The sequence below is a fragment of the Sorex fumeus genome, unplaced genomic scaffold (genome assembly GCF_029834395.1).
Source record: "Sorex fumeus unplaced genomic scaffold, SorFum_2.1 ptg000019l, whole genome shotgun sequence".
Classification (NCBI taxonomy): Eukaryota; Metazoa; Chordata; class Mammalia; order Eulipotyphla; family Soricidae; genus Sorex; species Sorex fumeus.
The window spans coordinates 13,469,855-13,483,487 of NW_026606076.1; the positions used below are offsets into that span (position 1 = coordinate 13,469,855).

At 58.7% G+C, this 13,633-nt stretch overlaps 2 protein-coding genes across 3 annotated transcripts; one reads left to right on the forward strand and one right to left on the reverse strand.

Moving 5' to 3' along the window:
• Positions 1 to 57: 57 nt before the first annotated feature.
• Positions 58 to 8,164, reverse strand: APBA3 (amyloid beta precursor protein binding family A member 3). Of its 2 annotated transcripts, none has more exons than XM_056112934.1 (11): positions 8,077 to 8,164; positions 6,850 to 7,452; positions 6,725 to 6,764; positions 3,239 to 3,384; positions 3,031 to 3,117; positions 2,788 to 2,946; positions 1,903 to 2,082; positions 1,579 to 1,791; positions 1,311 to 1,430; positions 349 to 489; positions 58 to 245 (listed from the first exon to the last, which is right to left on the reverse strand). In XM_056112934.1, exons 2-11 carry the CDS (start codon positions 7,423 to 7,425, stop codon positions 174 to 176), a joined length of 1,734 nt encoding a protein of 577 aa, XP_055968909.1. In that variant the 5' UTR covers positions 7,426 to 7,452; positions 8,077 to 8,164; the 3' UTR covers positions 58 to 173. The 2 variants fall into 2 exon arrangements, with proteins under 2 accessions (XP_055968909.1, XP_055968908.1); XM_056112933.1 differs by having other exon boundaries at positions 3,239 to 3,387.
• Positions 8,165 to 9,390: 1,226 nt separating this feature from the next.
• On the forward strand, positions 9,391 to 12,842 carry MRPL54 (mitochondrial ribosomal protein L54). Its single transcript, XM_056113223.1, has 3 exons — positions 9,391 to 9,547; positions 11,260 to 11,425; positions 12,387 to 12,842. The coding sequence occupies exons 1-3, from the start codon at positions 9,430 to 9,432 to the stop codon at positions 12,517 to 12,519; spliced, it is 417 nt and encodes a 138-aa protein (XP_055969198.1). The 5' UTR covers positions 9,391 to 9,429; the 3' UTR covers positions 12,520 to 12,842.
• Positions 12,843 to 13,633: the final 791 nt, after the last annotated feature.

The following is a 13,633-nucleotide window of genomic DNA, read 5'->3' on the forward strand; positions in this document are numbered from 1 at the left end:
GGGGAGGGGACACAGCTGGGGGATCCCACAGACCCTGGGCCCAGACCGTGCCCGTCTGATATGCATTTAATTTGTTACGTGATCAACAGAGCGCTGAGAATCCTTTGGGGTCCAGCCAAGGCGGGCCGTGGAGGGCCGAAGGCACAGTGGTGGACTGGTGGGGGCGGGGCCGTTCACACGTACACGGGCTGCTCCTGGCCAGTGAGCAGGCGGAAGGTGGCGGCGGGCATGGTCTTGATGTGGACCTGCGGGCAGGGAGAGGCGAGAAGAGGTGGGCAGCTGGGGACAGCTGCGGGGAGGGCCAGCCACTGAAACGTCCACTGCCCCCCACCCCGACTGCCCGCGCACCTCAGTATGGGCCTCAGTCAGCAGTTCGATGACGCGGGCGTGCGGTGTGGCCACCACGCTCTGCCCATTGATTTCAATGATGCGGTGACCAACTCGCACGCCACCGCGTTCTGCAATGCCACCACGGAGAAGGCTGCAGATCTGGGGAGGGAGGTGGAGGGGGCGTGGTCTGGGCGGGGCTCCAGAAGGGCCCGCCTCCCAGAGCTAGGAGGGCGTGGCAGGGTGAAACCATGCATGAAACCACCCAGATCTGGGAGGGGAGGTGGTGGGGGCGTGGTCTTGGCGGGGCTCCAGGAGGGACTGCCCCCATAGAGCTAAGAGGGTGTGTTCCGGGCAAGGCTCCGGGAGGAACCGCCCCCACAGAGCTGGAGAGCCTGGCCTGGGCGGAACCATGAGTGAACCACCTAGATTTAGGAGGGGAGGTGGAGGGCGTGGTCTGGGCGGGGCTCCGGTAGGGCCCGCCTCCCAGAGCTAGGAAGGCGTGGCCAGGGTGAAACCCTGAGGAAACCTGAGATGAGAGGGCAAGTGGAGGGCGTGGTCTGGGCGGGGCTACAGGAGGGACCGCCCCCATAGAGCTAAGAGGGTGTGGTCTGGGCGAAGCCACGTGTGAAACCACCCAGGGAGGGGCGGTGGAGGGGTGTGGCCTTGGCGGGGCTCCGTGAGAAACCGCCCCCATAGAGCTGGGAGGGCGTGGCCTAGGCAGAACCTTGTTTGAACTACCCAGATCTGGGCGTGGCTGTAGAGGGGCGTGGCCTGGCGGGTCTCCGGGAGGAACCGCCCCCACCACGCAGATCTTATGGGGAGATGGGAGTCGTCTGCTTAGGACCTCTACCCAGATCTGTGAGGGTCAGGGTGGAGCCAAAGGCCGAATTGCCCCCAGGACCCAGGTGGGGTGTGGTCTGGGCGGAGCCACGGGCGGGACCCCGCCCCCAGCCGCACAGGTGCGCAGCACTGGGCCTCACCACGCCGTCCTCCACGCAGAAACCCAGCTGCTCCCGGACGTGCGGCCGGCGGATGATGGCCGTGGTGACTGGCGGGCAGTGCACGATGCTGAGGGTCACGAGGGTCTGTGACTTCACCTCCTGTGGGGCCGGGGATGGCGGATTTGACCTGGCTACAGACCCCACCCCCACCCGCAGGCCTCTGTTTCCCCTCTCGGGATGCCAACACGCATGCAGCTCCTTCCGACGGGCACCCCCTCTCTGCCCCATGCCACCTGCGGGCACTCACGCGGACGGCGGCCTGGCAGGCGGCCAGGGGCAACCCCACCAGGCTGGTCCCATTGATGGCGGTCAGGCGGTCCCCGATGCTGAGAGCCCCCGAGCGCTCGGCAGGACCCCCGTGCAGGAGGTTGGCGATGACGGCCGTGGGCAGCAGGGACCCCCAGCCTGACTCCACCAGGGCCACGCCCAGGCCCTCACCCCGGCGCTTCTCGATGCACACCTGGCGGGCAGGAGGGAATGGTGGGGTTGGGCATGGTGGGCCACTGGGGGCGGGGAGGGCTGGGCACAGTGGGTCCAGAGGGGGTGTGGGTTGGGAGGCATCCCGACTCACCTCCCTGCAGTTCTCACTGTTGGAGAAGTGGTCCAGGTCGCCATTGTGCAGGTGGCCAGGCCCGGATGTCCCCTGGTTCTGCTGGGCAGCCACCTGGCTGGGATCCAGGCCACTGTCCCGCAGAAACTGGCTATAGGCCACGGCAAAGGCCTGCCCGATGGCTTGGGCGATCAGCTGGGCCTGGGGGTGGGAGTGGGGATTCTGCACTTTATTTATTTATTTTTTATTTATTTTTTTGATTTTTGGGTCACATCCGGCAATGCATAGGGGTTACTCCTGGCTCTGCACTCAGGAATCACTCCTGGTGGTGCTCGGGGGACCCTATGGGATGCTGGGAATCAAACCCGGGTCGGCAAACGCCCAACCCACTGTGCTATCTCTCCAGCCCTTTTTTTGCTTTTTGGATCACACCAAGCGATGTTCAGGGGTTACTCCTGGCTCCTGCACTTAGGAATTAACTCCTGGCTGTGCTCAGGGGACCATAGGGGATGCTGAGAATTGCACCCGGGTCGGCCACGTGCAAGGCAAATGCCCTACGCGCTGTGCTATCGCTCCAGCCCCTCCACCCCATGCTGCATTTTATTTATTTTTTGCTTTTTGGGTCACACCCCGCGATGCACAGGAGTTAGTTACTCCTGGCAGTGCTCGGGGAACCATATGGGTTTCTGGGGATCGAACCCCGGGTCGACTGCGTGCAAGGCAAGTGCCCTCCCTGCTGTGCTATCGCTCCAGCCCCAAGGATGCTGCATTTTAAAAGGTTTCCACTAGAACTGATTCCCAGAGGCAGCCTGCTGCTGGGATACCCAGGGTCGGGGGGAGAGGTGGGAGTATAAGGGCGTCGCCCTTGGGTGGGTGGGGGGGGGCAGCCCCCTAGCCCCGGCTCACATCCTCGGAGTGGAAGACGTGGCAGATCATGCGGTAGAGCCGGCGGCCGGTGGCGTGCGGGGCGGCCCTGGTCAGTCTGCGCCGGGCCATGAGCACCAGCACGTGGCCCAGGTCGGCGGTGTAGGACACAGTCTGCAGCGCGTGGTCCATGAGCGTCTCCTGCGCGGAGAGACGGGTGGCGTGGAAGGGTGCAGGGCCTGGCAGCCTGCCCACGTCCCCACCCACCCCGGGGCTGGCCTGTACCTGCGAGCCGGCCGTCAGCACCTTAACCCTCTTGGTGGACACGAACAGGTCGACGTCCGTCATGGGCTGCGACTCCCCATCAGGCGCCTGGAGGGGTAGCAGATGGGGGCCCGCAAAGACCCCGAAAGCCCCATCTTGAGTCCGACGGGCCTCTGGGGGGGGGTGTTCCCTCTGCGGGCCCCGCCCCACCGCCCCGCCCTGGTCTCACCTTGACGCGGTCCATGGCCTCCTGCGCCTGCGCCATGCGGGTGCTGGGCGGAGGGTTCCGCTCCGACACCAGCTGTGTGGAGCCCAGGTACTTGGCCCCGAACACCACGCCGTCCAGGAGGTCCTCGTGGTCACAGGGGCCGGGGACTGCTGGGGGGACAGTGGTGGTGATCCCCCCACCCCGTCATTGGGCTACCCCAGCAGCCTGAGCCAGTGACTCACGGAGGGTCAGCCCTTCCTCTGGAACTGTCCACCCCTCTCGAGCTGGCTGGGTCCGGGGTGCAAGGGCTCAGGGGCCCTTTCTAGCGCTGCTGGGAGCCCCGCGTTGAGGTGAGACCCCAGCCCGCCCACGCTCACAGCTGCCTGTGTCTTGCCTTTCTTGGGGGCTACATCCGGCGATGCTCAGGGGTTACTCCTGGATGCTCAGAGGTTACTCCCAACTCTGCACTCAGGAATTACTACTGACTATGCTCAGGGGACCCTAGGGGGAGCCTGGGATCAAACCCGGGTTGGCCACGTGCAAGGCAAACGCCCTCTTCCTAGTACTCTCGGTCCCGCCCCTCTGTCCTGCCTTTCTATGATCCCCACATTTCTAGAACATACAGCCCTGACTCTAAAACTCACCCAAACAGAACGTGTGTGTGTGTGTGTGTGTGTGTGTGTGTGTGTGTGTGTGTGTAAGACCCCTGTATGGTTCTGGAATCGCCCTCATCCCTTTCAATCCTGCTCATCCACTCTGTCCCTTCCCTGTTCTGAAATTTCCTATCAGCCCAGCAGCATCAGAGCCAGCACAGAACCTGCCCTTTGCATGAAGAAAACGCCAATTTTGAGACTCATTCAGGATTCCAGAACTCCCAAGCAGGCTCACAGCAGGGGTTCTGGATAAGTGGGATCTCTGCGGAGTCTCTGGGTTCCTCCCTCCAGGAGCGGCAGCTCTTCCTGAAATTCTTGGGGTTCCTCCGAATCTACGCTCACCTCTCCCAGTTACCAGAACAGCCCAGAAGCAAAAAGCTTGGCTCCAAACCCAGCCCTGAATCAGTTTCCAGAACCAGAAGTCTAGACCTGCGAGCAGTTCTAGAATGCTCTCACCTTTGTTTTGTTTTGTTTTTGGAGGATTTTTTGTTTGTTTAGCGATAGGACAGCAGGAAGGGCACTTGCCTTGCAGACCTGGGTTCAATCCCCAGCACTGCATAGGATCCCCCGAGCCCCGCCAGGCGTGATCCTTAAGTGCAGAGCCAGGAGTCAGTCCTGAGCACTGCTGAATGGGGTCCCCCAAACAAACAAACAATGCATTGTAAGGACAGACCTCAGTTTTGGAGCCTCTCGGTGAATTACAGGGACAGTTGGCTCTGTCCTTTGTCCTTTATCTCCTAAACATTTCGCCGCCACCTCCATCCTGGGGTTCTAGATTGTCCTGGGTGACTGGCAGTCACACACGGGGCATCTCAGGCTCTGGGATGGGACTGGCTGAGACAGAGGCCAGAGCCGGGGTCCCAACAGTGAAAGGCGCACTGGACTTGGATGTCCGACAGGAGGAACTCTAAGATCCTTGTCAAAAGCTTAAGAGACGGAGATTTCCCATTTCAAGTGTAATGTCCTGGAATTACCAATATCTAATGGTAATAGGGTCCTAGAAGTAAATCTGGATAACAGGGTTCCAGAACTTAACACAGTGTTCTAGAGTAAAATCCTAACAGGTTTTACCTTTCCTGGACTTAAAGATGAGTCTAGAATCAGCCTTATCCACAGTGCTGGAACGCCTAGGGTGTATGCATCTCGGAGAAGTACTAATTGCCTCAGACTCTAGAACTCTTTTCTTTTTTGGAGTCCCAGCCTGTGTTACTCAGGACTTCCTTCTGGCTCTACACTCAGGGGTCACTCCTGATGATACTCAGGGAAACATATGGGGTGCTGGGGATCGAACCCAGATTGGCTGCGTGCAAAGCAAGCGCCCTCCCTTCTGTACTATCGCTCCAGTCCAGGCTCTAGAACTTCCGTGCTTTATTCCAGAACGCTCTTGCCAGCCTGGATTCCTTTAATCTAGAACTAAGTTTCTAGAACTTTCTAGGTGAGTCAGAGCTCCACCCCTAATTCTAGAACCTTCTTGGAATTACAGATAACCAGTTACTCTTCATACAATAGAACTTACTCTTTGACCTATACCCTCTGCTCAGGGCTGGCTGTGTGTGTGTGTGTGTGTGTGTGTGTGTGTACATTCTATAACATTCCAGGTGGCCCTAATTGGTTCTCCCAATATTTTTAGGGCAGAGGTTGGCAAATTTTTCTGCAAAGTGCCAATAATTTGCCTTTGTGGGTGAGATGGTCTTTGCTGCATCTACTCAATTGGGCCATTCCACCACAGGACCTGCCACCAACTACTCCAAAATCAAGAGGCATGATTGTGTGCCAATAAAACTTTATTTGTACACACTGAAATTTGAACAGCATGTCCTTTTTCAGGTGTCAAGAAATATTCTTTCAGGGGCCAGAGAAACAGAACAGCGGTAGGGCTCTTGCCTTCCACCCCAGTCATCACCCAGGGTTTGTTTGATCCCTGGCACCCCGTATTATCCCCTGAGCCCGCCAGGAATGATCCCTGAGCACAGAAGTAAGTCCTGGCCAAAGTTAGGTGTGGCCAAAATCCCCCCCCACCCAAAAAAAAACCCCAAAATACAAAACCAAATTTCACACCCACACCCCCACCCCGACCCAATCAAAACTGCAAAAGAACCAGCCAGGTATAGGACTCAGTCACAGAACACGTGGGAGGCTTGGATTCCACTGTGGCAGAAAACAATTTCAAAGAATTTTTTGTGGGTCAGGGTGCAGCAGGGAGGGCATTTGCCTTGCACATAGCTGACCCAGGTTCAGTCCCTGGCATCCCATATGGGCCCTGGAGCCCTGCCAGCTTGGAGCATCGCTGGATATGGCCCCAAAACAAAACAAACGAAAATATATATGTATATAATCTCAGACATATATATAAGGGGCTGAAGAGATAATACACTGGGTAGGGCACTTGCCTTGTACGCTTCTGCCCCGCGTTTGAGTGTTTGATCCCCAGTATCCTATAAGTTCCCCTGTGCCACAGCAGAGCACAGAGCCATGAGTGGGCCCTGAGCACTGCTGAGTGTGACACAAAATTTAAAAAATAAAAACGCCAAAGCTGTGTTTGCTCACAGCATACGAGATCATGGACGCTAGGCCCACTTGGCCTGTGGGTGGTAATTTGCCAACCGCTGCTCTAAAACCAACTGCTCACCCGCCTGCCCCAGCACCCTGAGTCTTTCTAGGTCATTCTCAAGCCTGTCAACTCTTGCAGGCTACCAGGATTTGGTTTAAAACCCACCTGCCGGCTCTCTAGAAATGAAAACAAACTTCTCTAGAGCTACTCCTTCCTGGCTAGCTCTGCGTCAGATTTGGGGAGCCTGGTTTAGGCTGATTCTGTGCCCCAGAGTCCCTGGGCCAGGGTGGACAGGACACTCACCCTCCGGGAGGGCAGGGCATGAAGTCGGGGTCTCGGGGCTCTGGAAGGAGACAGAAGAGTGGCAGGCTGAACCCCTGCATGGCCCAGCCCTGAGAAGGCGCCCCGAGGGGAGGGACAAGCTCTACCTGGGCCCCCGAGGGAGGTTCTTCGGGGGTCACCAGTGGTGCGGTCTCCAGCCAGGCTTCTGGGGAGCTGGTTGAGCTACGGCTGCTCCCCGGTTCTGCAGAGGCTCCCTCTTCCCACTCTGGGGGGCCCGGATCCTCCTGCGGGTCCTCAGGGGGCTGCAGCAGGCGAGGGGCGGGATCCGGGGGCTCCTCGGGGCTGGGCTGGGCAGGAGGATGCTTCTCGCCATGCAGAAGGCTCAGCAGGTCTTCCCGATCAGCCTCGGTCGACAAGAGTCCGTGGGCTCCCACTGTGTCCAGAGGGGCCAGGCCATGGCCAGTGGCAATGTGTAGGGGGCAAGGGGGCGCATCGGGGGCCAAGCCCACCAGATCTCCAGGCAGGGCCTCAAACTGCTGAACCAGATCCTGGAGACGGGTCCCGTCAAGGTCCATGTGACTCAGATCGCTGGGGCCTCCAGGTGCTGGGTTCCATGCACAGGCCGGAGTGGGGTCCTGGCAAAGTGTCAGAGGGTCTTGGGGCTCCTCCAAGTCCATAGCCGGGGACCCTGGGGGGTCCTGGGGGGCCGTCAGGAAGTCCATACCTGGACACCAGACTCAGGGCAACATCTGAAAGAGGACAACGATGAGATTTTCTGGGGGTGGGGTGACACGTGCATTTCTCTAGATGGGATCCCCCAGAAGCTGTCACTGAACCCCCACAGTGTGGACGGCACTGGCATCTGGGGCTCTAAATCTAGGGGCTGGGGGGAATTCCCTGGAACTTGCCCAACCTCTCCAGCTCCTCACTCAGAACCCCAGGGTGTACCCAGGCCTGCTGCCCCAGACCTCGCCCCCGCCCGTGACCCCTGTTCCCCAGCCCTGCTTTTCCCAAGCTCTCAGCCACCATGCGGAGCCCCGTCTGGGGTTCTACCTTGCAGGCGCTGATCGGTCTGGAACGGGGCTCGTCCAGACCCAAAAACTCTGGAAACTCCGCCCAGGAGGTTCGACCCAGGATTCCAGGCTTATTGCCGGGTTCCCAAGGCATCAGGAAGCGGACCCTCATCTAGACAATTCCGTCTGTCTCGCTCCAGATCGCCCCCAGACTCCCACCCCGAACCTCAGAACGCAGCCTGAAAACTCAACTGGAGCCTGAGACGAAAAGTTCAGACTCCCAATCAATCTCATGCAGACGCCAGTCTCAAAGCCTGCGAACTTTTCCGAGAGCCCGCTCTGCCCCGTGGGAAAACTCACTTCCTAGTCCAAGGTGGCCTCACCCCGCGTAGTATCGCCCAGAATCCCCGTGTCCCGGGACAGCCTGATCCGTCCCGGCTGGGCGCCGGCAAAGAGAACTGAGCCGCCTTCTGCCACACTGAGCATGCGCATATGCGCGGGGGCTTCTGGGGAATGTAGTTCTGCGGCGCGTACACGCGTGCATGGGCTATGTGTTTGTGTGCATGTGTGTGTGTGTGTGTATGTGTGTGTGTGTGTTTTCGCAACTGCCATCTGGATCTGGCTGAGTGGGGTTCATAATCCCTGCTTGTCACCTATCCCTGTGTCATTATCCCTGGAGGTGGCAGATGGGGAAAAATCCGGGCTGACATGGAGCGTGGGAAGCCGGAGGACAACAGACTTCCAATTGCTCTCACAGCGTGGAGACAGAAAAGTGCATCCTGAGCTTCCGCTTTAAGTACAAACCGGAGGTAATAATACCTCCTAAATTGTGAGGATTAAATGAGGTCAAGCGGCTAAGAAATGGGGCTACAGGACGGGAGTATATTGAAATACCTTTTTTTTCCTTTTTGGGTCACACTCTGCGATGCTCAGGGGTTAATCCTGGCTCTGCACTCAGAAATTACTCCTGTCGGTGCTCGGGGGAATTTATGGGATGCTGGGAATCAAACCCGGGTTGGCCGCGTGCACGGCAAACGCCCTACCTGCTGTACTATGCTCCAGTCCCATGAAATATCTGCTTTGATTGTTTTTCCGGTTGTAACTGCTCATCGAATGGCGTTAGGAACGTTGGAATTGGTGCCAGGATGGAACTCCGGGCCTTATCCATACAAATATGAGCTCTACAGGCCGCTAGAGGAAGTGATCTTTAAAGCAGATAGGGACCCGGAGCTACAGAACAGCAGGGAGGACGTTTGCCTTGCACACAGCCAACCTGGGTTCGATCCTGGTCATCCCATCGGGTCCACTGGGCACCGCCAGCGGTAAGTCCTGAGCTGAATGCAGGGCCAGGAGTAAGCCCTGAGCATCGCTGGGTGTGATCCCCAAAATAAAGTAAATAATAAGATGAAACCAGAGGGACGGTACAGTGCTTGACTGATCTAAGTTTGATTCTGCACTGCAAGGTCCTCTGAACGCCGCCAAGAATAATCCTGAGACCAAAATAAATAAAATAATAAAGTAAGTAATAAGAATAAGACGATGGGAAGTCGAGGAAACAGCCTGTGAAAGTTTCCCCCCAGGGAAACACTAAGGCATGCACGAGTGCTAGGAGACTACATTTCCCAGAAGTCGCCAAGCGCCTACAACTCCCAAGCACCCAATTCGGCTCTGACATCTCCGGAAACGTGCACGTGCAAGCCGCGGGCATACGTCATGGCGGCTAGACGGCTCTTTGGGGTTGCCCGATTCTGGGTCGGCTGGTGGCCCAGGGAACTCCCGGAGCCCGCCGATCCCGGCAGATGTGTCGTCCGTGGTTATGCCAAGAGACCGGGTAAGCTGGGTTGAGAGGAACCAAGATGCGGGCGGCCGGGCGTTGTGATAGTGGCAGTGCGCAGGCGCTGTTGTGGGGACGCGCGGGGGTGGGGTGGAGGGTGGGAGTCACTGCGCAGGCGTGGACGGGCGCAGTCCGCGCAAGCGCAGCGGTGGCTTCGGCCCCCGACGGTAAGGGGGGGGGTGTTGCCCGTGGCACTCAGTGCGCATGCACTTGCGCATGGGTCAGTCCGCCGCTTGAGGGGTGAGAGCGTTAGGACTGCGAGGTGGGCGCTTGCTGTGCACCGGATTCCATCCCCTGAAGCTCATATGGTCTCCCGATCCCTACCAGGAGTGATCCCTCAGTGCAGAACCAGGAGTTACCCTGAGTAACGCCGGCTGTGACCCCTCCCTACCCCACCCCTGCAAAAAAAAAAAAAATCGAAATTTCTTGGTATGTGCGCCAGACTTGAGCACCCTGTGTGGGAGGTAGTCTAAACTTGCGTTCCGGGGCCGGAGCGATAGCACAGCGGGTAGGGCGTTTGCCCTGCACGCAGCCGACCTGGGTTCGATCCCCGGCATCCCATATGGTCCCCCAAGCACTGCCAGGAGTAATTCCTGAGCGCAGAACCAGGAATAACCCCTGAGTAACACTGGGTGTGACCCAAAAAGCAAAAGAAAAATAAAAGAAAAATAAATATTCTAAAAAAAAAATAAACTTGCGTTCCGGTCCAGTTCCTGCCTTCTTGGTCGGGTCTGCACCGGAAATTCCAGGGTGATTGTTGAAACTGCAAAGCGGATGAAAGTCTCCTTGGCAGTAAGGAGGGGGGACCGGCCAGCGACAGGCTTTGAAGACACACAACAGCCCCGGGAGAGGCAGGAATCAGGACTGAAGGAAGGCCTCCGAGGCTGAGCCTGATCGCGTGCGTTTGCTTGCAGGAGTGTCATCTGCGGCTCTGCCTGAGTAGTCCCTGACCCCCAAACAAACAACCATAACAAATGCAAAGGCAGGCGGGACCTGGTCACTGTCTGAGCTCACTGTTTATTGGGCACAAGTCAAGCACCTTCCCTGCTGTGCTGTCGCTCCGGCCCCTGTGCTCACGATTTAGTGCATAATCCACTAAATCGTGAATGTCGTCGTGAAGGTCGTGTTGAGGGGTCCTTATCACAAGGGGTCTTGAAATGCAGGTTGTGGGACCCGAGCAGTAGTTCGGCGGGTCGGGCACTTACTCTCGGGTTCCATTCCTGGTGTCCCGTAAGTTCCCCTGAGCCCTGCCAGGAGTGAGCCCTGAGCAGAGAGCTAGGAGTAAACCCTGAGCATCGCTGGCTGTGGTCCCAAAATCAACAGCCAAAAGAAATGTAGGTTTTAGGACTGGAGCCATAGTACAGTGGGCAAGGCGCTTGCACGTGGCCAGCCTGGTTTGATCCCCAGAATCCCAGAGCCCACCAGGAGTGATTCCTGAGCTTATCTGGGTGTGGCACAACCCCCCACCCCCCAAAATGTAAGTTTTGCCCAAAATCAGGATGTGACCCCAATAGTGTACACACACACACACCCAGCACTGTCCAGAGTGACCCCTGAGCACCTGCCAGCTGTGACCCCTCCAAAACCAAAAAAAAAAAAAAGTCATTTTGAGTGCTGCAGATGGTCAGGCTGGGCCCTGGGCTGGGTGGGATAGGCAGGGGGCGTCCAGCTGGTCTCCACTGACGGTCTCCCCCACTTCTCTCCCTCAGTCATAAAGGGGGGCAAGGGCGGCAAAGGTGGAGTGCCCAGCGAGGCCCTGAAGGACCCGGATGTGTGCACGGACCCAGCCCGGCTGACCACACACGCCATGGGCGTCAACATCTACAAGGGAGGCGAGGATGTGGCCCTGAAACCCGACTCTGAGTACCCTGAGTGGTGAGTGGCCAGTGGGGGCTCCCCAGGGGGAGCAGAGGACAACCCCTGACTCAGCCATGTGTGACCCCACTCTCCTTGGGCGGCCTCTCCCACCAGCAGCTGCCGCACAGCTGTCCTCTGGGGACAGGGCTAGGACAGCGGGCAGAAGCCCCCGTGTGGGGCTGGGGACACAGGGACACACATCCTGCACCCACTGGAGGTCTGGGTTCCTTCTCACCCCCCCCAACACACATGCTACAGGGGCCCCAGCAATGCAGGGAGCACCCTGTGAGCACTGCAGGGAGAGACAGCCGAGCACTAGACCAAGAGTAGCCCCTAGGCACTGCTGGTGTGGTCCCACCTATTCAAAAAACGTGGAGGGGCAAGAGCCATAGTACAGCGGGTAGGGTGTTTGCCTTGCACACGGCTGACTTGGGTTCGATCTCCAGTATCCCATATGGCACCCCAAGCCTCTCCTGGAGTAATTCCTGAATGCGGAGCCAGGAGGAACCCGTGAGCATCGCGGGGTGTGACCGAAAAAAAGCGCAAAAGAAAAAAAAAAAGAAAAGATGTGGACACCAAGTAAACAAAACGGGGGGGGAGGGGGGGAGGTAGGGGTGGGTTAAGCCACTGGGGAGTGGAGGTTGATGGGAGTAACTGGGATGAGAGCAAGTCCTTGCTTAGCCCATGAATGAAGGGGATGGGCCCACCCAGGAGGTGAGCGTGTATATGGGGCATCTCCCCAGAGTGTGTGCCTGGGTGAAGAACCCAGTGGGCGGGGGTCCCCAGGCGGAGGCAGCAGGAGGGGGAGCAGGCAGGAAGCTGGCATGAAATGCCCAGAAGGGGTGGGGCTAGCGATGGCCCAGTGCATGCCCCTGGTAGCCGTGGGCCAGTGCCCGCTCCAACATGGGCAGGACTGGCGGTGCTGCGGAGAGCCGCTGGGCAACCCCTGACCCCGCCCCCGTGCTCCCTTGGCCAACAGGCTGTTCCAAATGAACTTGGGGCCCCCCAAGACGCTGGAGGAGCTAGACCCCGAGTCCCGGGAGTACTGGCGGCTGCTGCGGAAACAGAACATCTGGCGGAACAACCGCCTGAGCAAGAGCCGGAAGTTCTAGCTCCCACTCGTGTGGACACTCGCTGGACAACGGCCTCGCTCAGCTGCCCCCAACGCCCAGGCTTAGCACCTGGAATCCTGTTGCCCGGGAGGCCCGAGCCCTTGTTCTTCAGAGGAGGATTTTCTTCTGTCAGGGATTCAAGGCCAGCGCCCCCAAGCAGTAGAGAGTCCGTGAACTTCAGGACCTGAACTCCAGGAGTAACTGGCTTCAGGCACGGCTGGATCCAGGCCCTTCTGCCGACCACCATGTGGCTCTCTCCATCTCTGGGTACACTCACTTATTAAAAAAAATGTTTTTGGAGGTGCCAGGGAACCGAACCCAGGACCTCACCCATTCGAGGCATGTGCTGGCTGTTGACCCACTCTTCATGGTGCTCTGGCTGTTGAAGCCCGAGGAGGGTGGTGCCCGGGCAGGGCTGGGGGAGCCCGCTGCTGCCCATACCCACTTCAGGCAGGGCTGGAGGGAAGGGGCAGGGATCTGGCCGGCCCTTTCCCGCCCTTCCTCACTGCTCCCCAAGTCTTGACCTCCCTCCCCATCCTCCAGGCTACAGCCCAATAAGAAGTGTGCCCTGTAAGCGGGAGCCAGCCAGACTCCCGCTTCCCAAAACCCCCTTGGTTGCCTCCAGTGATGGCTCCACCCACGTGATGCCACGCCCCCTGCAATGGCCCCACCTCCACTACAATGGCTCCACCCACGTAATGCCACGCCCCTCCTGCAATAGCTCCGCCCACACGGTGTCCCCATCCCCTCCAGTCCTACATAAACTGGACAGGGGCAGCTCCTGCAATGGACCGAATTCTGAGGTTTCAGGGTCAATGGTGCTGGGCATTGAACCCGGGCCCCGTGCATGCTAGGCATGTGCTCCCTTTAGTCTTTCCTCCATCCTGCTGTTACAAGCCCCGCTCGTGGGCAAGTGGCCACCTGTGACCTTGGCCTGGACGGAGGCGGAGGCTCTGACAGCTCTGACAGGCTGACAAGGGCGGACTGGTTGTCCAGGCCCTGTGTATGCTCCTCGCAGCTACAGGGACGCCTCTTCCGGCAGGAAGCCCTCCAGGAGACCAGATCCAGTAGGGGGTGGGGTCAGGTCTGGAGGAGGGGTCAGAGACAGCCTCTG

What these genes read in the sequence shown, in the direction of transcription:
- APBA3 (XM_056112933.1), bottom strand. Translation starts at nt 7,425, where the DNA reads ATGGACTTCCTGACGGCCCCCCAGGACCCCCCAGGGTCCCCGGCTATG. An exon ending in ATGCCCTGCCCTCCCGGAGG is followed by an intron (nt 3,388 to 6,724) that starts GTGAGTGTCCTG and finishes CTGTCCCCCCAG; the next exon opens with CAGTCCCCGGCCCCTGTGAC. An exon ending in TCTGCGTGGAGGACGGCGTG is followed by an intron (nt 490 to 1,310) that starts GTGAGGCCCAGT and finishes CTCCCTCCCCAG; the next exon opens with ATCTGCAGCCTTCTCCGTGG.
- MRPL54 (XM_056113223.1), top strand. Translation starts at nt 9,430, where the DNA reads ATGGCGGCTAGACGGCTCTTTGGGGTTGCCCGATTCTGGGTCGGCTGG. An exon ending in TGGTTATGCCAAGAGACCGG is followed by an intron (nt 9,548 to 11,259) that starts GTAAGCTGGGTT and finishes TCTCTCCCTCAG; the next exon opens with TCATAAAGGGGGGCAAGGGC. An exon ending in GACTCTGAGTACCCTGAGTG is followed by an intron (nt 11,426 to 12,386) that starts GTGAGTGGCCAG and finishes CTTGGCCAACAG; the next exon opens with GCTGTTCCAAATGAACTTGG.